Below are 24917 nucleotides of genomic sequence, written 5' to 3'. Positions count from 1 at the left end.
ATATAAAAAAAGCCACAACTTAATGCTACATTAATGCTACCAACTGTGTAAAATAATTGTAAATAAATATATGTCAAAACTTAGAAACCTAACCTAAAACTAAATTTAATATCAAATTAATATAATTTTAATATCATTTTTCGTTTTATATTAAGCACAATACGTGTTTATATGAAAATTTTCTAAAAGGATGTCTTTATCAATTGAACAGTGTTCACAACTATTAAGGTATTATTTTTATACATATTTTAGCCTATAACTGACTTAAATTTCTTTAAAAAGTATTTTAGACCAAAACACGGTGAAAAATCAAACGTTTGAAAACGTGATAAGTGATGTATTACGGAAATTTGATAATTCGGACTATTTTAAAGGTAATTCAAAAAATGTTTAAATTGTATTAATAAAATTTTTTTCTTTTAGTTGCGTGCTGTTTAGTAATGTTGCTTCAGCAAGATATATTATCTGAATCGGAACAAAGACTTGCTGCAATTGCAATAATAAGAGAATTATATAAAGCTGAGCCTATAGTAAATACAGCTTTTGCAAATGTGTTTATTCATTTACTGGTATTTAAATTAACATAATTATTTGTTTTATGATTAATAGGTTATTTTTAGCAACCACCCGAACAACAAACTAACATAGGTAGTCCTAAACTTGAATATCCTGGACAATTACCCAGGTTAAATTCCGCAGAGAAACACTTTGTTTTAACACTAATGACTGATAATGCTAAAGAATCAGTAAGATTTGTTGAAGAAATCATTTTTTGGTTATAATCAATTATTTTTTAGTTATTAAAAAAAACATTCTCACAAATTTTACATTTAGATTTAAACAATTCATTTAATATTGATATATCCGCTATGCAACTGACAGTAGCTGAAAAACAAATTGAATTTCCACAATATTCAAAATCAGGAATGCCTGTTATCCTTTTATTCCCCGGTGCAGAAGAGAATTAGTAAACAAATTCTTTTATATATATTTATGTGTTCTTTTAAGTAGATAATATAAATTAATTTTGTTTTAGTTATGAAATTGAACCAGATAAGAAGGATGATTGCGTTCAAAAATTAACTGTAGGCGATAATGCACCTTTAAACAGAGTTTATAAACCAGAATTTGTTACTTTAGCTCCACCATTATTAAATTGCCAAGATGAAATGGTTTGGTTAAATGTAAGGAATCCTAAGGAGCATACAATTGCCTATGATACAACGATGTGTGTACCTAATATAGCAGGACAAGAAATTCGGCAATTAATGAATAAAGCATATAAATCAGCTTTAACCATTCAACAACAGCAACAATTATTAACAGAATTACAAAATGATTCGAAATTGGTGTATCATATAGGATTAACACCATCAAAGGTATATTTTTTTAAATATTATGCATAGCACAATTGTATAACTTACACTTAGTAAATACATACTAATTAGTTACTTATTTTTGACATTACACAAAATTAAATAAGATAATGTTTTGCAGGTTTTCCCAGTGGTTCTGTCTCCTTTACACATAATATAGATAAATATTGTCATATTTTTAGAGTTTTTAGATTGTGGTTTTAATATTTGCTTGTATATTAACAACTTGTTTCTTAGTAATAAGGTAGATTTTCTGCCAATAAGCCAATATAGGTGTCTACATTTGATATCAAGGTCCTTACGTTCTTTTTTGGCGTGAGCTTTCCATTTGAGTTTGGCATCCAGCGTCATACTAAGATATTTTGCGATGTCGGCGTAAGGGACTGCATAGCCATTTATGTGTACTGGGACATAGTTTACTTTCTTATAAGTAAAATTTATGTATGTCGATTTATTTGTATTTAATTTTATTAACCATCGTTTGGTCCAGTTTTCTATTGAATTTAAGACCAATTGTAACTTATTTGCTGCAACTACTTCATTTTCTGCAACTCAGATCGCTGTTATCTGAGAATGTAGCTGTTAAACTTTGTGGTATCTGAGGAAGGTCGAATGTGTAGAGTAAGTACAGTGTTGAGCCAAGCACACTTTCTTGAGAAACGCCAGGTTGTATTTCATGTAGTGCTGAATAAGCGTTTTCGTATTTTACTCTAAAATATCGATCAGAAAAGCTAAATTTCCACATGCACGGATTACTGGCGCTAGTTCATTTACATGTGGAAATAGCAAAAACCCACAGGCGCCAATAAATCGGTGCCTGTAATCATAGCGCCAATAAAGTTGACGCTACTTCTACTTTTTGGCGCTAGTAACAGTATTTATAAAGAAAACGTGTAACTATTAACGTGTTCGTCCAACTAAAATGAACAAATCCGCTAATAAGCCGTCCAAGAAATAGACACCAGAACAAACAGTACTATTTCCAGAAACGTATGAACAATATCCTTGTTTGTGGAATCAGAAAATTCCACAATATAAGGACCGACTAGCACGAAATGAAGCTGTCAGAAGGATAGTTTAAATTATGAAGAAAACACTAGAAACTTTCGGGTTTTGCCGTGCAGGACAAGCCCGAAACCACACCTTTCGGCAAAACCCGAAAGTTTCTAGTGTTAGTTCTAGTTTTAGTTCAATTAACTCCGGCCGTGAAAGCCTTCGTACTTTTACGAAGAAAACAGTTCCTAATTTTGACAAAACCTCGGCAAAAGCAAAAATACGAAGTGTACGCAATGCGTATACAATTGAATACCATAAAGTACTTCACCATAAAGCACTTCACATATAAATTGAGAAATTGTGCTTTTTGGCAAACAACAGATATATTGCAGGAATGTAGAAGAATCTCCAGAAGCCAAAAATCTTAAAGTTACTTGCAGTTTTACGTGAGCTAGAATGGCATCTCTCATATGCGTATGTTGCTTTTGTATTTTAGAAGATACTTGCTTCAACAAAAACATGAAACTATCTTCAGTCATTCTTAAATGATTAAAAAATGCTTGCTGATCTTCATGACATTATTCTCTAATTAGAGTACTAGACGCACCTAGGTTATTTCTACGTGCAATCCACGATCTAACTCAGCAACTACTTTGGTTAATAACGTGTACAGTTCCAAGGAGCACATTTGGACTACTATATTGATGCCAGCGCGACGTACATCACTTGACGCCATTTTTATTACTGAGCCAGTACAGAATTATAACATTTATGTGGACTAAACTGACTTCGTACTGGTGCCAGTAATCCGTGCATGTGGAAACTTAGCTAAAGATACGATTTTAATAGTTGACTATACGTTGATGGTAGTATTTGGTCTAGTTTGTAATTTAAACCATTTAACCAGACTTTGTCGAAAGCTTGGACTGTCTAATGTAAAAGTTTCTTGCAGATGTTCAGCAAACAAATTAACTTTTTCTTTATTGCTCTTACATTAGCCCAATTTCCATTACTACTTCGAATTGGCTGTGTATGTGTTTTTGGAACTTCAAGCTTTCTTGTCGGCTTCCACAGAGAATAATCATAACTGGCATCGTCAGTAAGATCTTTTAAGTAACTTTGAATATTATTTTTTTATGCTCTTAATTCGGCTGTTATTTTATTTAATTTGGTTTTATCACTAGAAATTCTATTGATTTGCCATTTCTTTCTCGCTTTCCGTTTTTCAGCAATTTTGTCTCTAATAAATTTAGGAAATATGTTAGATTTAGGTTTTGGTGTTAAAATAGGTATTGAGGCCCAAGCTGAGTTTTATATGTCTTTTAAGAACTTTTCTACTTCCTTATCAAAGGTATATTGATAATGAAAAGCACCTCTTTTGGATACCTAGTTTGCCTTATATTCTATAATCTAGAGATTTGACTGGGATGATGAATTCTGATTCTATATATCTGATGTCTTCACTTCTCTTATGGCCCTGTTATGGATCGTAGGGTCCTCGTCTCTGCCGTTCGAATTATTTTTTGTTATTGTAGACCAACCTTTGTTTACACAGCGTAAGTCATAACAGATCTTACGCAGGTCTTGTATATGCGGATTTTACTTTGTATGGTCATGTGTTTGTTTCGCCTTGGTTGTCTGAGCCTTGAGTTCCTCGCGGAGGTCTCTGCTACTTGTGATGCTGACGCCAAGATATTTAGAACTAATGATCTGCTCCACCGGTTTGTTATATATCGCCAGTTTGCATCTCCTTGGCTCTTTCGATATGGATAGTGCTTTAGACTTAGCTGCCCATATGGTACTTAGTAGCTATTTTTATTTCAAATTGAGCATTCTCTGCAGGTTGTCCTTGTCCGCCGAGATCAACATGGCATCAGGTGTACTTACAAATGAATCAATATTTATTTTATTCAAAGTATATCTTTCCAAAATGTCCAAAATATTCCTAATCAGTCAGAAACGCTAATTAGAACAAAACTATTATAATTCGAAGAAATCAAATACAAATAATAATTTTTTTATTATTATTTATTTTTTTTAGTTGCCAGATTTGGTGGAAAATAATCCTATTATTGCAATAGATGTTTTATTAAAATTAATGCAAAGTAAACAAATAACAGAATATTTTAGCGTTTTGGTTAACATGGAAATGTCGCTTCATTCGATGGAAGTTGTTAATAGATTGACGACAACGGTTGATTTACCAACCGAATTTGTACACTTATATATTTCAAATTGTATAACGACATGTGAAACGATTAAAGATCGTTATATGCAAAATCGCTTGGTTAGATTGGTTTGTGTGTTTTTACAGTCATTAATTAGAAATAAAATAATAAATGTACAAGTAAGTATGCTTAAAAGCGAAATTCTATTTATTATTTGATATTTTTAGGAACTTTTTATAGAAGTACAAGCTTTCTGTATTGAATTTAGTAGAATACGAGAAGCAGCAGCTTTATTTCGTTTATTAAAGCAATTGGAATCTGGAGATGTAGGTCTATTATCGTCACCAACAAATAAAACAAAATTGGAAAGCTAATAAAAACACATTCGTTTAAAATATATAATTGGTGTTTTATGTTTTGTACATGATGTTACATTTTGGCAATGCAAGTTTTAAATCGTGAACAAGTCCATGAGTATTTTTAACATATTGCAAATCAAATAATACTAAGTTTGATAAATTTGTTAATTCACTTAAATGCAGCAATCCTTTATCAGTGATGTTCGCACATTTAGAAACTTGTAAAATACGTAATGTTGGATTCAACGGTTTCAATAACTTCAAGCAACCATCTTTCAAATAATTACAATCATGTAGTACAATTTTGGAGATTTGTTTGCATCCCACGAAATGATCAAAGCCCACGTCCATAATACTGGATGAGGACGCATCTACTTCTTTTATCTGTAGTGTTGTTCCCTCAGGTGGTAATAAGTTATAATCAAATAAGTAGTCTTTTACGCCAACAAATTTAACCTTCCCACCGTTTCTTAAAATCCATTCCGCACAAACTCTATCCGGTCCAAATTTACTCAATCTTTCTTGGTCAACTCTGTTAAATGTCAAATTGACCCAATGCCATAATTGACGACTGTTTTGGTGTGTTTGGGGTATTTTAATGAAATGGTGAATCGTTTGCATGCATTTTAAAAGCATATTTATTTTAGTTATTTTTTTTTGGTTCACGGAGTGTTCACGATTGCATTGAATTTTTAACCTAAAAAGTCAGCTGTTCGACATTTTAATTTTGTAGTGTTATTTGTTTTTGTTTTTTTAGATATTGAAATACCCCGACATCTATGATGTAAAAGTAAAATTTATATTCTTCCATATAATGTAGAGTAATTAACGATTTTAGTTAATTTTGTTGTGTCAATAATTTTGATGTGATTTGATATAGTGATTGGGAGAGTTTTAGTGTATATTTTAAAATATAATTTGAAGAAAAATATACTTGATATGAAAGTTTGGTACCGCTGATTTTTTTTAAATAGCCAACTGTTTCTTTAACATGCGCAGTAGACAGTTTCGCACCTGCGCCATTGTCAATTTTATCCAGAAGCCGACACAGTTGTTATGTTCGCGGTGTTATTTTACTAAATTTGTTCTATAACAGTACCTTATTAAACTGTAAATTTATTATTCCATTAATATAGTAGTGAGAAAAATTCGCGTACGAACGATAAACAGTTTCGTGAGTTCCAAATAACGATCAGTAATAGTATCGATGTTAATCAGCTAAGATTTTTCCCTCCAAATATTATATTCCGCAAAAGAAAGATGCCTCTACTTAAGAAAAAACCGTTCGAAAAGAAATCACCACCGGAATCACTCAAAAATACCGATGAAGTATTTCATTGCGAGCTCACCAACGAGATTTTTCTCGATTATGAGTAAGAACCTTATAAATTTGAAGATATTTTTTGTAGATTAACCACGCTTCTTTTTGACGAATATGTCAAGCGCTGTATAACTGTTAACCGATGATTTCACGAAGTTCCTAACGTTTCTCGAACCAAATCCTATTACTGCCTTTCTATTTTCAAGAGATTTTCATATTATTTTGACAATAGGTTATGTCTTCTGTCAAGTTACATTTTGAAACATGTAATTGACAGAGTATTAAAATATAATAATTAAATATTATTTAAAGGTGATGCGTATTTTAAATTCGTTTTATTAATTATGTTATAATTTTATATTTTTCAAACATTTGTCAACAATCTTAAAGTAGATCTCATTGAACTTGGGTGAAGGTTCTAATGCCAAGGTAAGGATTCAAGGATTTTACTTGAGAGACAAACATAGATTAGATTAGCTTTAATCTTTAAATTATTTAGTTATTAGAATATAAAAGGGTTGGAAATTATAGCTATACAGGATGTTGGTTAGCTGATATTCTCAAAACCTGTTTGATTTCAGAGATATATAAGTACTATTTTTATTTATGATTGTTATTTTGTAATTCTAGGGCGCTCTACTCATTTGTCTAAGCGGTGTCTTTTTTCAAGATTCTTGTAATTGTAGATTAAGAATTAGATAATAATTGTTTATTGAGATACATGTATCTCCATGACAAAACAATCTTACTACATGAATTTGTATTTTACAAAGTATTGTACCAATGCTAACAGAGCATGCAATCACACTACATAAGACTATCAGGCCTAAGCAGAGTATTAAAAACCTATTAGTATTCCACCATTCACTGGGATTAGTTATCTTTTTTAAGTGTTAAACACTGCAGATAATAATCAAGTTCAACCCCAATAGAACTTTTTTTACTTAATACAACTTTTTTTATTTCATTTTTGTATTAGCAACCTCATGGTAACAATCCCAAAACAATATTAGAATTAAATCTCTGGTTGCAGTTTCTTCTAGTTTTCTTCTCCTCGCTTGTAATTCATCATCACATCCATTACTAACAGAACTGTCGCTGTTATCACTTTCAGTTTCTGATTATTATTATTATTGCTGAGGGGAGCGGCCCCTCTCGTTACCGCGACCTATAAGATCTATTGTAACTTTAGCCCTCCAAAAGTTTAGGGCAAATCTAGGTCCTTGATGAACGTTAGTATTGCCCTGAGGTCTTGAACCTTTATGTCGGTAGGTGTCAAGAGAGGTTTACCTAAAATGTTGTATCTTAGACGGCCTCTGGCGTCTAAGACACATTGCACAGTATATATTCAGCTATTTCTGACTCGTCGTTGCAAAGTCGACAAGTTTGATCCTCAGCTTGTCCAATGTGGAAGAGGTGGTATTTTAGGGGCGCATGGACCTATTCTATTGGATAATTTTAAGAAATGGACATGTTATTTCCGTCTGCACGACCACTATGAATTCGTTTTGTGTTTCTCAATAATATAACCAGTATTTTCCAATGATTATTCCTTTCACAATTGATAAATTTGAATCATTTGTACTGAAATTTAGTCACATTGTACACATCGTTCCGACCAAAGTTTCACGATTTTAAGTTTAACACGTTCGCTGCCAGAACGTTTTTCTTGTATATTAAGTGCTGGCCAGGGACATATTTTATGTGTGGACAAAATTTTAATTCTTTGGCATATGATGCGCCAAGGTAGAGATATACTGAAGAGAGTACTGAAGTACCATGAGGCAGAAATTATCAATTATTTATCACCCCTGTATAGAAGTGCGACTCAGAGTAATGACCGAGCTTTGCACTATATTGGAGCCATTGTTGGATTGTGGAAAAGTCGTGGTCATTGGCAATTGGTACACTAGTCTATCATTGGCAGAACAGTTGCTAGGTAGACAAACACACCTGATCGGCACTTTGAGGAAGAACCGCAAAGAGAATCCATGCAAAGTAATTAAAAAAAAAGCTGGTAGGGTGAAAAATATTTACAAAAGAGAATCGTAAGGGAATCTTTTCCTGGAAAGATAAGCGCCCTAATGTTCTCTATAAAGCATTCAGATAAGCAAATTAAAGTATGAAATCGTCGAGGGGAAATAGCAAAACAATTACTTGTGGTTTATGCGATGTTCCCCCTTTTACTATAAACTAAAAACGATCTTTTAAGTGACATGAAATCAAAGAAAAGTCAATATTAGAGGACTTGGTTTGAGATTCTGAGAGTTTGAATGGGTTTAATAAGTTTCTTGAACTTAAACTTTTTTTTAAATAATTTATTTTCTTTTATTTTTAGAGAATTTGCAGAACGTACAATCCTTTGTAATTCAATGGTATGGACATGTTGTAAAACAGGAAAATCAAATTTAACTTACCAAGAAGCGTTAAAATCTGAAGAAGATGCCAGAAACAGTTTAAAACACTTTCCCAATGAAATGCGGGTACCAGTTTTATTTTTAGCAAATAAAACGAATCGAACAAATTTCTCAGATATGTCCGACGACGTGTTTTCGTATATAAAAGAACGTTATTTCGTTGGAGAAACTGTCGAAGCTTCATTCTCAGGTGCAAAATGGGGAGAATATCATATTTTAGAAGTAATCTTTCCTACAGACGACGAACTAAAAAAGCTTCCCAAAGTAAATGGAAGTCAAAATGGCCGATTTCAACCTCCTCCACATGTTTATAAATATGATTTGGAACAAGTGGATGGTGAGGATGATGATGTAATTGAGAAAATGATAGCTGATTTTACGCAAATGCGAAGAAAGAAAGGTTCATTTACCAGGGACAAATGTAAATTATTTTTGAAACAATATGTTGAGGTGACCAAGTCGGGGAATTGGATTGTAAAGAATTCGGCTGTTGAACAATTTGGACTGGATAGGATTTCTTTTGATAAAATTTTTGCGGGTCCTCTGCCTCAATTTGAAAATTCTAAGAAAATTGTGAAGGTGGCGCCGAATGGTAAAAAATCAAAACAAGAAACGTTAGCTAAATTTTTAAAAGACGCGGAAGGGAAAGAACTTAAATTAAATGCTTTCGATGAAGCGAAAAAGAAACAAGAAGAATTGGAACAAAAAAAGCAAAGGCTTGCTGAAGAAAAACAGAAAAAAAAGGAGGAACATTTAAAAGTAGCAAAGTTATTGCAGAAATGGCATAGACCTAAGGAGGATTTAGAATTAGAAGATCAAAGAGTAAGTGGTGAAAAAAAAATTATAAAAATAATTAACTATGAGTATTTTTTTGGTAGAAACTTCCTGAATTCACACCTGTACAATCAAAAGTTCCAAATAAATATATGGGGGATATGTTTATGATTTTAGAATTTGTTAACTCGTTTTCAAAGATTTTACACACCAAAGGCTTTTTTCCAGATGGGTTTACATTTGACGTTATAGAACGTGCTTTAATAGAAAAAGAAGTGGCCGGGCCACTTATTGATCTTGTACAAATGTTATTAAACGCTATCTTTGCACAACAAGAAGAGGAAACTACTCACGTTAAAATTGCCTTAGAAGAAATAAAATGTAAATTAATATTTTTATTATCCAAACATTAATTAATACAATTATTTAATAAATATTAATACATAAATTTATTTTTAGCTACAAAAACAATACCAGAAACACCAACAGTTTTTGACTGTACAAAATTTGCAACAATAGCTGGTAAATTTTCAAGAGAACATCAAGGATGTCGTTTAGAAAAACTTCCAATGTATTCATTAACAGTAACTGAAATCCTTCGGCTCCATTTGCTTTCATCTGGAGCAAGAATAAATGAAAGTGGGGCGAGATGGCGTTATCAATATCGAGGTGGTTACACAATTGAAGATGACCCTGGTCTTTATATGCGAATGCATGAACCTCACATAATTCGAGCACTTGAATATCGTAATGTGGTTGAACTTAGTGTAAAAAATAAAATAAAAATAGTTTCCTGTTTAATTAATCAACTCTTAACGTACTCTGATATACGAGATATCATCGATGAAAGATTGGATAATTCGCGACAACAAAAAGTTGATTTAAAAAGTATGCATATTGCTGAAAAAAAGCGATTGGCCGACGTTAACAATGCTAAAAGTCGTGCGCGAAATGGTCAAAACATGACTGAAGAAGTTAAACAAAAAATTAAAAAAATTGAACAAGATAGTGAGAAACATATTGCTGAATATGAGAAGAAAATTGGAAAAATTAAATCTACACAGGACCATGTAACACTTTTAGGGTAGATTTATTATTATAATAAAAATAATAGTTATCTTATAATGTATTATTAATTTTTAGATATGATAGAGGATTTAGACGTTATTTAAAATTAGATTCAATTAGTGGAATATTTATTGATACAGCAGAATCAAATCCTGGAAAGTGCCTAACTGAACCAATTCATCAAGTTCCAGAATTAATAAAAGCAACCGACCAAGTGATTCTTTCCTATTTAAATCAAATTTCTGAAGAAGTCAATACAAGTGATAAAGAAAATAATCCAAAGAAACCACAACATAAAACCAATGGTGGCATAAACGGAGTTACGCATCAAGATGAAACAAAAATTTCCAACGATCTTTTCGTTTGTGCTGGCGATGAGAATGTTTCATGTCCAGTTCATACCCCACAGCGAATGGAAGAACCAATTAAATTCGTTCCGTCCACGGATGCTTTGCTTGAACTAGAACAAACATTAAATATTCGTGGAAATCGTGAAAACGAATTACGAAAATCTTTAGAATATTATCAATTAACGTCAAAGGTTGCAGCGACGCCCATATATTCATTAACAGGGGGAGTGCAAGGCAGAGAACTTAGAGTACGGAAACAAGAAAATTCAAATTTCGGACATCCTTCAGACGCAGATCCCATTGTTGTTATGCAAGAAACATTAATTGAAAATATTTTGGACATGGAAGAAAAACTGTACGCCGGAAACTTAGGCAATGTAAAAGTCCAAGATAGAAATCACTGGAGAACATGTCTATCAAATAAAAATTTCGACGATTTTGATAGAACTATAATGAGACAAAATGAAAATGAGAAAACGAACGGAGTGAAGGAAGAACCAGAAAGAACCAGTAGTAGAGAGAGTTCACCTGAACATGTAATTATTCGGGATTCATATCACGACCCTGGCTGGACTTTATCAAAAGTATCAACAAAATTAGATGATGATTTGGAAGACGACGTAGACGTTGCAATGCGGGGAAAAGAGAAGCAAGCCGTTGAATGTTTAGCTATTGCATTATTACAAGTGGGTTTGTCTGTAGATTCTAGATACTTAAAAAAACCGTTAGGTACAATTGAAACTAAAAAATCAGCAACACCAGTATCAAAACCAGTTTTAGAAAACTGGGAAAAATCTTTACTTGCCTCAACTAGTTATAGTCAAATTTTTTTACATTATGGTACATTAGACAGTTGTATATCGTGGTCCAAATCTTCCTTATTAGCATGGTGTCGAATGTGTAAAAAACGAACCGATTCTGAAAATATGCTTTTGTGTGACGATTGCAATGGCGGTTATCACCTTTATTGCCTTAAACCGAAATTGTATAGTATTCCGCAAGGGGAGTGGTATTGTTGGAAATGTCAAAAAGAACGACAAAAATATGAACCTGTCGACTCTGAACCAAAGATTAAAAAAAGAAAAGTATTCAGGGATGAGGATGTTGAAGATGAAGAGGCAGGAGAAGAAGAAAATGATGTTGAAAATGTTAAAGAACATGAGAATAATCGTGAAGATAATGGTAAAGAGCATGATAGTGGAAGTGATGAAGAAAGGTAAAAACTTCGTTTAATAAAAAAAAATTTATTTAAAATATTTATGCTTAGGGTTAGTAATCATGAAGGTTTATGTACAACATGTGGATCTGGAGGGGAATTATTATCATGTGAAAAATGTCCAAAGACTTATCATATAGAATGTGTTGAGCCACCATTAAGACATATGCCTCGAGGACCATGGACATGTCATCATTGTAAATCAAGGAAGAAAAGGAATGTGTATAGAGACAGAAATATAGGTAGGTTTTATAAAAAAATGTGTTAAAAATTAGTTAATATTTAAGGTAAATATTGATACAAAGTAAGTATATAATAAAATTGACACTTATTAACACTAACATAACAATCTGAAAATTAAAAGAATGGGGTTAAATACAGGTGTCATGTAAAGAGCTTTTGTTACTTGGCATTATTTATAAAATTATCTTATTGATAAAAGAGGGTTTCTTTATACATATGCTTATTAGCTGTATTTATAGCTTGGCAGGTTGATTCATAATCTGTAGGCTAAGATTTCTACAATGGGTAATTTAGGAATTTAAATTGAACTTTCCTCAGTTACTAAATAATTTACTGCCATCCTAAGCTGTGAGGACGTATTTTTGATAAATTGAATTTTAGTATTTACATAAAAGCAACACTTTGTAATAAGAACTAAATTTTGCTAAATAGTAATCATTAATCCATTTAACAATAATATCAAAAATTTCAAATGTTGTATGCACATTGACAAAAATGTAGTTATGGTTATATGCATAAAGAATAACCTGTATTATGCTATTATTTGACACAACGGTTACGCTACCCATACGCAACTCAGCATGTCGAATCTCCAGGCGGTCGGTTGCCCACCACATGATTCAGTCAGTAGTTTTTCTGAAGATAAAGCTACCCTGATCTGGAAAGAAATCGGTATTCTACTATTTAAATCAATGGATTTTGTTATTCCTTTTATAAAAGGCCAAAATAGAAATAGGGTAGACTTTCAAAGTGGTGTTTTAATCCAAATCGTCCAACTTCTGAAGTTATCCCTCTCTCCAACGAGATCCTTGAGCTGCGTCACTGTCTTTCCCCATGTTCTTCTCAGTCTCCCTATAGGCAGGCGAGCCTTCCGCTCACGCCTCCATGTACATCTGTGGTTTCCTCACTTGTCCCATTCGTCTTGTCAATGAACAGCTGTCTATTCTCAATCATCCTCTCAACCGGCCGCATATTAAGCTCTTCTTGAATCCAGCTGTTGTTGTTCCATACTCTGTCTCGTCGTGTCTTTCCTGCAACACTCTGGAGGCATTTTTGATTCTTCACCTTGTTCAACATCATGCCTCCTTCTTTTAGAGTTTCTGCCCACTCAAGTACAGCCTGTTGCTATTTCCTCTCCAAGTCTATGATGAGAACTACATCATCTGCATATATCACAGTCTGTTCACATGTTCGATCTGAAGTTGAGCATACCGACCACCGAAATTTCTGTTCTTCACTCGCTGGAACATGTACTTGATGGCCTGCATCATTTGTGGGGGAGTTCCTTCCTTCTCTAGTGCTTTCAAGATTTCTTGCCTTGGCTCCTCATCAAACGGAGAGTGCATGTCCAAGAAAGCCAAGTATGCAGATTTCCCTCTGTTGATCCACTTACCAGTTATACAGCGCAGGGAGAAAATGAGATCTTGTGTTTGTCGTCCTGGTCCGAAACCCGCCTGGTCCTCATTCTGATCTTTTTCAATGCAAGTTCTTATGCGCCTTTCCAGGATTCTAAAGTATAGCTTTGCAATGACATTAATGAGGCATATTGTCTTGTAGTTTTCACACCATGTTGAATCCTCTTTCTTGTGTATAGGGATGATTATGTTTCAAATTTCAAATATTCGAGTTTTTGGCCAAGTTAGTAAAACATGTAAAAATGTAGATACATAAAATATTCTTAAGCATATTTATACTACAGCTACACCCTTAGCCTTTTAAAATAAAAGGTGGACAACCATTCACTAACAACTCATTTTGTGCTAAAACGCAGATATGTTCTTTCAACTTAGAACGGTAGTAAAATTGTAATGAGGAATTCAATCGATCGAAGTCGATTAAAATACTATATCAAAAAGCATTCGTTGACATAATGGATCATGAAGATAAAATATTTGGATGATCTAACTATAATCAGAAATACATAATGCGTTTATAATAACAATTTATATTTAAATTACGGAACATCTTTAGCTGACACGCTGTACTTATGTTGTTTTGATCACTTGATAATAGCTCTCAAAAAAATTCTGGTTATAAATAACTGCTTTTATAACATTTCTCTGTATTATCTGTGCCGCAGTTATGTCACTGAGGCCGATACAACGGTCGGGTTCTCGAGCAAATCAACGTCGCTGCGCGACGAGGGCCCGCCTCAAAATCCACGGGTTTATCAAATCGTTATGTAGGATAACGAGCGATGGTGGGTCGTTTAAGCTTTATTAAATCGCTTACCAGTCATCATGTTTTTAGTTTTCTTTTTCTCAAACAACTCTAAACCATACATTAAAACTATCATTTTATCGAAAATACTACATAACTCAACATGAAATAATGTATTTTTATTTTTTCTTCCCGCATGTAGTCTATGACGTTTTATAATAATAATATTTTTACATTTTATTGTTATTTTTAGATTCAGAGAGTGATGATGAAGAGGTGTCTTTAACGATGCGATTGACGACCAGAAAAGAGGCTGAAGATTTACCTTTACATAATGTTGCGTTACAAGATCTATTAGCAGAAATAATAAAACATAAAGATGCTTGGGCGTTTGTGAGGCCTGTACAAAAGAATGAGGTCAATCTAAACTTGTTTACCGGTTTCTTTTTTTCAATGACGTGTAATTTTTAGGTACCTGATTATTATGATATAATATCAAATCCAATGGATTTTGGGACAATAAAGTATAAGCTAAACATGGGAAATTATACGTGTGATGAAGAATTTATGAATGATTCAGTATTGGTTTTTGAAAATTGTAATACTTATAACAATACCGACGCTGAAGTATACAAGTATGTAAATAATAAATTACTTTTTATTTATATTTAAAATTTATTTATTGTGGAACAGATGTGGGGTACGCCTTTTAAAAGTTTTCCGTAAAAAATCTAAAGACTTAGGACTCAAACTTCCAGAACAAATGCAAGATGATGACGACGACGAGGATGAATTGCAACAAAAATCCAAAAAAAGACGCATAAAATAGTATTATTATCAGTCGTACGCGGATCGCACATTCTTTTTGCACATCATGTACATGGGAATCGTTTTTGTAATCATTTTCTTTTTATCACTATCTCCGCTCTGTACATACATTTTATTTATTGCGTATTGTTAGTAAATTTCTCGTATTCTTTCATATACGTACATTAATTTTATTTATATGTTGAATACCGAATGGTAGTGCGTTTATATTTTTTCATACAAATATAGTTTACACAAATTGAATAGTTTTTATAACAACTTAACCTAACTTACATTCCTGACTAATCTAACCTAAAAGTTATTTCAAATACAATAAGTTAAACGTTAATTAATGCGATTTTTAAAAGAAACTTCGCCAATTTATCCTTTTTGATCATCATTTCTCTAAATTGTTTATAATAAATAATAAAATTTTATTTTGAATTAGATCATAACCTTGAAAAAAAACAGTGCTACCAACGATAAGATTTCAAGTTCAATTTTGTAAACAACAAAAATGGCGTCCTCTCAGGATGCTTGGTATTTATCTCTTCTAGGATTAGCAGAGCATTTTAGGACTTCCAACCCTCCTATGATAAAATTATGTATCCAGTGTTTACAGGCGGTATTTAATTTTAAACCTCCACCACGAGTAGAGGCTCGGACACATTTACAATTAGGAAATATCCTACTTACTCATACAAAAAATACAGATTTAGCTAAAACTCATTTAGAACAAGCTGTAAGTTCAAATAGAACGTTAAAATCACGTTTAAAATAACATCTTGTTTTAGTGGATGCTGTCGCAGATGATAAACTCATTCGATGATGTTAAATTCGAAGCCGCTAGTGTTCTCGCTGATTTATACGAACAACAAAGTCAGTCTGCACTGTCTAAACCAATATTAAGAAAAGCGATTGAGTTATCACAACATAATGTTTATTGGCATTGTAGATTGATTTTTCAATTAGCTGTAAGATGAATTTTTTTGGCTTTGATGAACTTATTATGTTTATCTTTTTGTAGCAAATCCATGCTACAGAAAAAGATTATCAATTAGCAAGTAGTTTGTTGGGAGTTGGTGTTGATTATGCTCATATTTCCAATGCTTATTATACAAGAGTTTTATTTTTATTGAGCAAAGGAATGGTAAGTACCTACCTAATTAATTAAAACAAATTAAATATGTGTTACCTTCAAAAGTAAATGAGAAATATTTTAGTTATTAATTATTGATAAAAAATATCAAGATGTTCAATCTATCTTAACTCAAGCTAACCATTTAATTGAAACTTGGACCGGAGGACCAACTCAAAAAGAATATTTAAAAATTTTTCATTTAATACTACAAGTAAGTATATACAAAAAATAACTGTGTTTTCAGAAATTTAATCGCAACTTTTTTAGGTCTGCCATTCTTTGGCATTTGGACAAACAAGAGGTGTTAAACCGTACTTAAAAACTCTACAAACAAGTCTGCAAACACTTTTAACAATTGAAGATGGTATAATAAATCAACAAAAACTTGTAGATCTTTGATTCTAACATTATTTATTCCTTTAGATTTAACAAACAATGAAATGTTTCTTTGGTTACCAAAAGATCATCTTTGGTTGCTTGGTATGATTGTAATGGTAATGCATAGTATGCAATCTGGTTACATGGATAAAGCACAAAAATTTTCTGACAAAGCTATGGCTCATTTAGAAAAATTAAAAGGTAATTATTAAAATCTTGAGAAAAACGGGATTTTCGTTTTCATCTCTCTAAAAATATAAGACTTCTCAGAGTAGATAGGCTGAAACTATTGAAAATTGTTTGGTGCCTGTCTATTTTTATCACAGAACATTCATGATAGCCATCACAAGCACAGAATCCGCCTGGTTAGTCGTTTCACGATTATACAGGTGTTTCTGTAAGTCGTGGAATAAATTTATTCACAAATACTAGGGTCAAAATGATGTTTCGTGTAAAAATTTTGGAAGAAAATTATCTAGAGTTTGATTTTATACTTTTAGACTGGTTTCTATTTTATATATTATTTAAGTCTAACTAGTTTCGGCCCTTGGCCATCTTCAGAGACTCTACAAATAGGTTAAGAAGGGATCCTATTCATTTTACAAACAAGTTTCTTAATATTCCTTTTTGTTTTGTTAAAAAAGATCGGAAAAGTGACTAACACTAGATTAACTTCAGTTATAAAACTTCTATTATACGATAACTAACTTTAGGTTTAAAATGTCAACCTCAATTTTGACATATTTGTAATCTTCATTAAAAATCCTTTAAAATGAATACAAACACGACATATTTATCTTCAATATTAATGAAATTGTGGTCAACTTTCGGTTAAGAATGTCAACGTCAATTTTGACATATTGTAATCGTCGTGAAAAATCCTTTAAAATGAGTCCAAACATGATACATTTAATTCCAATATTACTCGAGATATAAGTAACTACCGATTTGAAATGTCAATGTCATTTTGACATATTCTTAATTTTTATAAAATGTCACAAAAACAAAAATATAATTAAAAAAAAAATTAAAAATTAAGGTTGGTATTAATATTTAAAAATTAAATTGCTATCTTCATTGTTGCTAACTTCGGGTTTAATGTTTTTTATTGTAACTTTTTTGTTTTTTGAGATAAGTCATCTTTGGACTCATTTTAAAGGTTTTTTAATGAAGATGACAAATATGTCAAAATTGACGTTGACGTTTCAAACCGGAAGTGATTGTATCTCCATTAATATTAAAGTTAAATATGTCGAGTTTGGACTCATTTTAAAGGATTTTTTATGAAGTTGACAAATGTGTCAAAATTAAAAGTTGAAAGTTCGAACTTTTTGGTTTCAAGTTTGGACTCACTTTAAAGGTTATTTTATGAAGATTACGAATATAATAATAAAATTAAAGTTAATATTGACAACTGAAAGTTTTTTTCACGACTAAACCCGAATTGTAGGTTCATCTATTTTTTCTATTGTAGAATTTCTTGGTGTATCTAAGTGTTGTATCTAAGTCGGTTCTTAGACGTATGATGCAAATAGGACTTGAAATCGCATAACGTGATAGGCGCTTAGCTGTATCCTTTAAAACAAATGGTATTTTAGGTATTTCGGTATTCTGGATTTTTTCTAAGATAAGTTTACCTACCAGACAGCATGAAAATCTCTAAAAACGATAAAATGTCGCTTAGTCAAGTGATGTATAACGCGGTACAACTAATAATCAATAAATTCTCTCTTGAGTGATTTTTCAGCAAACATTAAGGGGGTCCCAACTCAACCCCTATAATACTTTGCATCAGAACTTTTTAATGCGTCTACATTTTGCTATTTAAAAAGAGGCATTCAATACGCAAGTTATTTGTCTCTTAACATTTTCTCTTAAAATCACAAAAAAATAAAATAATACACAAGCTCAAGTGAATTAATTCAGAGATTGTTTATTACTAGTCAAAGAAATGAAGTTATATCAAATTGATCTCAGCATTATTTTATTTTTTGTGATCAAACTAACAATTTGTTAGTTGTAAAGTGTCAAGAGATAAGAAAGTTGCAGATAGCTTGGAGGAGAAGAGGTGTTGAACAAAAGTTATATGAAAGACACCCTTAATTTTTGCAGAAAAATCACTCCTTGTAATCTTTCGTATCAATTTAGAAACATCCTGTATAAATGTAAGATTTCAACACTCCCCCTCAAGGCCAATCATAGTTATAAACTTTTCTAACTTTGGTTTTGGTAACGGCATTGTTATCATTTCTTGTTTGACTATATTTTAAATTGATAATGTTATCTTCCAAATTTTTTCTTATATGTTTTTATTTCTTGGATTTTTAAGCAATTTCCACGTCTTGTTCTTAATCAGGGCTGTTATTTCATTTCTTATTGCTTTTTTCCATTCTTTTACAGCTTCCTTTAAAGAAATTTCTTCAATATTTGTTTCCAAATTTGTATCGTCGTACGTAGTGGTCGTTGTTTTTAATACATTTATGTTATTTTGGTTTTTAATATTTATTATTTCATCTGGTTCATTTGCTATCTTCAATTTGTACATTTTTCTTGGTCTACCTTTTTTACTAGTTTTTTTCTAATGTAGGTCTACCTCTTCTTATTTTCAATTCAATTTCTTTTTCTGTAGTTTCTTTTTCACACTTTTCATTTTGATTTAAGTTTATTGGATCTTCTGGGTTTAATACTGGATTTAATGGTGTATTTTCTATTTTTTCTTGATTTATATTTTCACTAATGATTTGGGAATGTTTTTACAAAAAATTGTACGTTTTTTTTTTTAATTTTACGTTTCTACTGAATATTACGTTTCTTTTATTTGGAATATAGTAGATGAAAATGTAGATGAAGGAAATTTTGTTTGCTCATGTTTTCCAGCGATACACCATTCACATGGTTTCAGCTTGTTTTTTTCGTTAAAATTCAAGATTTTTGTTTTCTTTAAGACTTTTTGAAGAGGTCTTCTTACATACATCTTTTATTAAATTTCCTTCTTCTTCTTTAACATACATTAACTTCTGTTTTACATAACTCCTATAACATTAATGCCATTTCAACAGTAATGTATTTTAAACATTTCAAACTTCTAAGATCTAATTATTTTCTTTTTTTAGTTAGTGATAATAAATCGATTTTATCAGTATTTCACATAAACCTACTTGAACATATGATTATGTGCCGTTTAGTTATGGGTAATAAAACGATGGCAATCCAAGAAATTTCAACGTGCGCCACGATTTGCAAAGATAATCCAAAATTACTTGACACGCATAGTACTCAACTACACGCACTTCTCGGGTTATATTCGATGAATATGAACTGTTTTGAAGCCGCTGAAGCTCAATTTAACATCGTCTTATCTGTAGGTTTATTAAAATTACATCAACTTTTTTATGTATCTTCATTTTTAGACCGCCCAAAGTCGAGATTTATTCACATTTGGAAATCTTAACTTAGCCATCATTTTTTTAAGAAATAAACGCGAATCGGAATTAAATAATATATTAGATCGGATTCTTCCGGATAATTTACCATCAATTTCGCAAAGTTTACGAGCAGCTGCTTATTATGTTCAAGGGCTCCAAGCATTTTTTGAAATGAGATTTAATGACGCAAAGTAAGTTTTTTTCACAACATATAGAGTTTGTGTATTACAACATATAGAGTTTGTATTTATATAATTTCTAGAAGATTTTTAAGAGAAACTTTAAAAATGGCAAATGCAGAAGATATGAATCGATTAACATCCTGCTGTTTAGTGTTATTGGGACATGTATTTCTTTCATTACGAAATCATCGTGAAAGTATGAATATGGTTTCACCGGCCATGCAATTAGCAAGCAAAATACCGGATATTCATGTTCAATTATGGGCTTCGGCAATATTAAAAGATCTTTACCAAATTTGTGGTGATCCACACAGAGAGGGTGAAGCTTATCAACAACACGTGCATTTTTCTCAAATGCTGTTGAAAGAACATTATCAAGCTTCGAAGCTTCCTGCTCATAATTTAATTCATTGGACTCAAGGACCAGTTCCTCCCAGTATTACACAACCCAGTTCATCATCACCAAGTACTTCTTCAGCTGGTACAGCTGGTACAGCTGGGACAGGTGGTGCTACACCATTGGGTTAATTTATTTATGTTTAGGTAAATAAATAAGATTTTATATTATTCTTTAATATGACTTTACGAGTTTATTTATTGTATATTTTAACCAGATTTAATAAAACAAGTTTTTTTTTTAAATTTTTAAATAAGGTAAATTACACTTATTAAAATCAAAGTTCCCCAATCACACGCTTTTCTATTAATCAAAACAAATAATAGAAATATTGTAATAACGAAACGGATTTTAAACGATTTTATCGATCTTACTAATATTACTAAAGTAGTAAACATCGTAAACATTAGTAACATAAAATCGTTGAGAACAGCTCCAGTTTTCTCGACGTTTCGTAAATGTGTTATACATATCCCTACTAATATAATAAAAAAAATATTTTTTAACGAAAACAATCCCATGGTTTTGAATTTCATTAACTTTTATCTTTTAGTAAACTAACAATAATCCGACGATTGTTAAGGTACTCCACTGAAATGGTTCACGACCGTATAAAAACGCTAACAAAGCACCAGATAAAATTAATCTTAAAATATATGGTTTTATAAACCGTACAATCAACACTATTATTGTAAACGCTATCCAAAGAAGTATTACTAAATCAGCAGTAAAACCGGCGTCTTTTTCAATGCTTTGAAGTCGAACAATGGCTGTTATTACTAAGATGGCGATAAATAAATTTCGAAACGTAAATATCCGCTTTGTTGAATCAAAAAATAAATTACTCATTTTAAGCCATTAATAATCTAAAAAATAAAGAAATAAATTGATGTGGGCGTGATAATATAAAATTAATTACCTTTCGAAGAATTTTAGGATTAAAATAAAAAATAGAAAAGCAACATTTGACGAGGTTGACGTGGACTTATAATATTTGAAGATTGTTTTATCTTTAAGGTGAATAATGATAAAGTCGTTGAAATGGACTAGATAACAATACTTAATTATTATTCATATCAACGAATACAATCTTAAGTCTTGGTGGACAATTTTCTTTAAAATAATCGCTTAAATTTTGCTTAAACGTTAAACACACGTAAAATATGGAGCCTTTTGGAACACATCTTCCTCTTAAATATTTATGGCTATAACGCAATATGTTAATCTTTGGAGTTCACTACAAACTGTTTGAAGATACAGTATTCATAAATACTTACTTTGATTAAAAATAAACAAAAACAACGCTCTTTACTTTAACGTTTAATCAAATGAATGAACGACACACATACATTGTCACAATAAAGTCTCGCAAACAAAATTGATGAAAGAAATCTAAAACAAAACGTTTCTTTTAGGCGCATACGATAAGTCTGGTGAATATTGAACAAATTTAAAAAATATGTGTACATTTGTATTTTATAACAAAAATCTGTACTTTATCTACTGGTTGGAATTCAATCTTTCAGTACAAGAAGATTTAAAAACTATAAACTTAAATTCAATGAGTAAAAACCAGTCACTTAGAGTGTGGCAGAACAGAATATCGATTACTTTGCCCAATATAAAAAACAGTTTTTACTTCATAAAAAAACCTTGGCCAAAACGATTTTTAATTTGTTAAACAGTGTAGTTTATTGTTTAGTTTTTTATCACGTAACATTATAGTATAGGAAAAAGAGATACTGGTTTAGGAGATATTTTTCATAACATTACTAATTAATTTAATTTTTTAGCAACTATCGCCAATGTGTCGGAAATATATTGATAATGGCTTTAGATATCGTGATTGAACACAACTTCATTTTCACTGATTCATTAAAACTATTTTCTAATAGAGTTAAATTAAAACGTCAATTAAGTTTGAACATCTGCCATATTTGAAAAATGCAGATTTTTAGATCATAGTGATAATTGCTAATAAAACGTTTAAATCAAACTATTTTCTTATTTATATGTTCAAAGTTTACATATTTTCTCCGTTAGACCTCGTTATAATGGATTTCGGATATAACGGACAAGATATTTTTATGTCATACTATTATTATTATCTATTTAATAGTAGTACATTAGTATATTTAAATATAAATATTAGCGTTCATAGAATCCCCCAAGTTGCTCTATTCCGTGTTCATAGATAAACGATGTATAAATCAAGGACGGTTCAAAAAACTGATAAACCTAAATGTAACAGAAATTAAAAATTTGCATACATATTAAATAAAAATTAGAAACCACGCCTATTATAATTTCTGAATTAACTTCGTATTAACACACACATACAAAAAACTGAGTGCAGTGGGCGATATTACGATATTGATAAAATGTGATTAATTGTTACAATACATTAAAATGTAAAATGACGATGAAGTTTAATAAAAAGGCAAGACAATTATTGTATTATTAAAAAGTTTTTATTTCGACACAAAATAGAAGATAAGATAAGTGATTTCAAACAAACAAAATTTTAAAAAACTTAATGGTGATGATTACTTCAAATTATTAAAAACGCTATGGTATGGTTTAATCATTTCTTCTGATTGGAATTCGATGAGTCAGTTTGAGTTCTATTGGTATTAGAATTTCCAGAATCTACAAGAACAAAGAATAAGATCAAAAATATATCTATATACATTTTAAATAAATACTTATTTTATTTAAATTACTGTAAAAAACTTACTTGTACTCTGATCAGATGGTTTTTCAGAATAACCTCTCGATTGCCAATAAGCATCGTTATTTTGATTAAGTTGTCGGGCACGATTATCACGAGTTGGTTTATCCATCTTGACTCGATTTCTTTCAATTCACATATGTTAAATCGAAAGCAGTGCCAGTTATTTATACCAGTTAGTTGGTCTTTGTTAGGGGAATCCCTTGATTCTGAACTCAAAAGACTGTTGATCTTAAGAGGCCTACCTAGCTGGCGAAAAATTCGAAACGGGATTCGCTCGTGAACACGCCTAATGCGGCAACACCGCTCCATGTGTACTCGATCGGGCTGGCGCGCCAGGTCGATGGCGACTAGGACTGTCCGATTGTCGGGTAATTCCCCGACAATCAGCGACGTTGATTTTATTCTTACAAGGGAAGTGTCACAACTGTGTCTCACCGATTTCGATGCAATTTGGTACAGTCATAGAATGGGCCAAAATAAGGTTCGTACATTTTTTTATACGTGCGGTAAAAGCCCCTGGGGCGAGTTATAGGGGTTGAAAGTTTGGAGAAAAAGTACGTTTTCACTTATATTTTAAAAATGAAAAGTGCTATCAAAATTTGGTAAATTGTAACTGATATTCATTTTAAAAGAGCTTTCTTTTGATGTATCACACATATACCAGAGGGTTAAGAAGGGCGAACTACCCCTATTTTTTTGGAATTATTTAAAAACCACCCTATCGATTTTGGCGGCATTAAGTATACTTCCAGCACGTTCAAAAATATTAGTTAAGGGTTTTTTCCCATTCGCTCTAGATCATCCCCAGCGAAGTTACGGGGGTTAACATGTAACCACTTTTCGTAAGAATGATGTGATAAAATTGTCAGGTATTTTGAAAATACTTTAACAAAACCGTAAATTAGTCGCACAATAAAATGTTTAATGTAAAATAAGGCATAATACACCATTTAGGGGTGGTTGGGGTTAACCACCCCCTTAAAAATTAATTCTATCCCGGGCATTACTTGTTGATTACGGCGAAATTTGGTACTGTGTTTGTTTTATATTTGAAGTAAAAATTTTTGAAAATGGTTATAAGGGTTACAAATTAGGGGTAGTTTTTTGTTTATACCTCGAAGGTGAAAACTGCCATCGTAACTGTGGTATTGTTTTTTAAAAATCTATCTATCGATGTTCCACGAGGTAAACTACCCTCATTTTCTTTAAATAATAAATATAAAACTACTAGATAAATAAGATATTTTATTTATTTATGAGTTAAAAAGCAACTGACAAAAAAAAATAGTTCAATATACCAAAGAAGTTTATTCTACATTACTAATTGACGTTTTTTATGTTCAATGTTAAATTTATTCTTTCATTAATTTAACACTTTTTTCCTATCTTCTATAAAATTCCTTTA

The 24917-nt window shown here is 31.5% G+C and overlaps 4 protein-coding genes and 1 long non-coding RNA gene across 6 annotated transcripts; 3 read left to right on the top strand and 2 right to left on the bottom strand.

Annotated features, from left to right (window-relative positions):
* The first annotated feature begins 62 nt into the window (after nucleotides 1–62).
* LOC111424520 (CCR4-NOT transcription complex subunit 11) lies at nucleotides 63–5848 on the top strand. Its single transcript, XM_023058075.2, has 8 exons — nucleotides 63–228; nucleotides 283–374; nucleotides 424–569; nucleotides 621–746; nucleotides 798–967; nucleotides 1037–1379; nucleotides 4414–4719; nucleotides 4768–5848. The coding sequence occupies exons 1-8, from the start codon at nucleotides 191–193 to the stop codon at nucleotides 4912–4914; spliced, it is 1368 nt and encodes a 455-aa protein (XP_022913843.2). The 5' UTR covers nucleotides 63–190; the 3' UTR covers nucleotides 4915–5848.
* On the bottom strand, nucleotides 4925–5535 carry LOC111424523 (ATP synthase subunit s, mitochondrial). The gene has a single exon (XM_023058080.2). The coding sequence runs from the start codon at nucleotides 5533–5535 to the stop codon at nucleotides 4951–4953; it is 585 nt and encodes a 194-aa protein (XP_022913848.1). The 3' UTR covers nucleotides 4925–4950.
* Nucleotides 5849–5899: 51 nt separating the features above from the next.
* Nucleotides 5900–15519, top strand: LOC111424518 (ATP-dependent chromatin assembly factor large subunit). 2 transcript variants are annotated; one of them, XM_023058072.2, is made up of 10 exons: nucleotides 5900–6272; nucleotides 8559–9459; nucleotides 9516–9792; nucleotides 9871–10495; nucleotides 10555–12045; nucleotides 12097–12287; nucleotides 14369–14488; nucleotides 14702–14865; nucleotides 14920–15083; nucleotides 15142–15519. In XM_023058072.2, exons 1-10 carry the CDS (start codon nucleotides 6160–6162, stop codon nucleotides 15275–15277), a joined length of 4182 nt encoding a protein of 1393 aa, XP_022913840.2. In that variant the 5' UTR covers nucleotides 5900–6159; the 3' UTR covers nucleotides 15278–15519. The 2 variants fall into 2 exon arrangements, with proteins under 2 accessions (XP_022913840.2, XP_022913842.2); XM_023058074.2 differs by lacking the exon at nucleotides 14369–14488.
* Nucleotides 15520–15748: 229 nt separating this feature from the next.
* On the top strand, nucleotides 15749–21023 carry LOC111424540 (Mau2 sister chromatid cohesion factor). The gene is made up of 9 exons (XM_023058117.2): nucleotides 15749–15997; nucleotides 16050–16229; nucleotides 16283–16405; nucleotides 16479–16607; nucleotides 16664–16760; nucleotides 16820–16975; nucleotides 19888–20135; nucleotides 20185–20390; nucleotides 20462–21023. Exons 1-9 carry the CDS (start codon nucleotides 15773–15775, stop codon nucleotides 20907–20909), a joined length of 1812 nt encoding a protein of 603 aa, XP_022913885.1. The 5' UTR covers nucleotides 15749–15772; the 3' UTR covers nucleotides 20910–21023.
* A 5-nt stretch (nucleotides 21024–21028) lies between these two features.
* LOC111424541 (uncharacterized) lies at nucleotides 21029–23893 on the bottom strand. The gene is made up of 3 exons (XR_002707617.2): nucleotides 23516–23893; nucleotides 21698–23427; nucleotides 21029–21644 (listed from the first exon to the last, which is right to left on the bottom strand). It is a non-coding gene; the product is annotated as an uncharacterized lncRNA (long non-coding RNA).
* Nucleotides 23894–24917: the final 1024 nt, after the last annotated feature.

The sequence above is a fragment of the Onthophagus taurus genome, chromosome 7 (assembly GCF_036711975.1).
Source record: "Onthophagus taurus isolate NC chromosome 7, IU_Otau_3.0, whole genome shotgun sequence".
NCBI lineage: Eukaryota > Metazoa > Arthropoda > Insecta > Coleoptera > Scarabaeidae > Onthophagus > Onthophagus taurus.
Note: the sequence above shows the minus strand (reverse complement) of the source record. Positions and strands in the feature narration are given on the sequence as shown.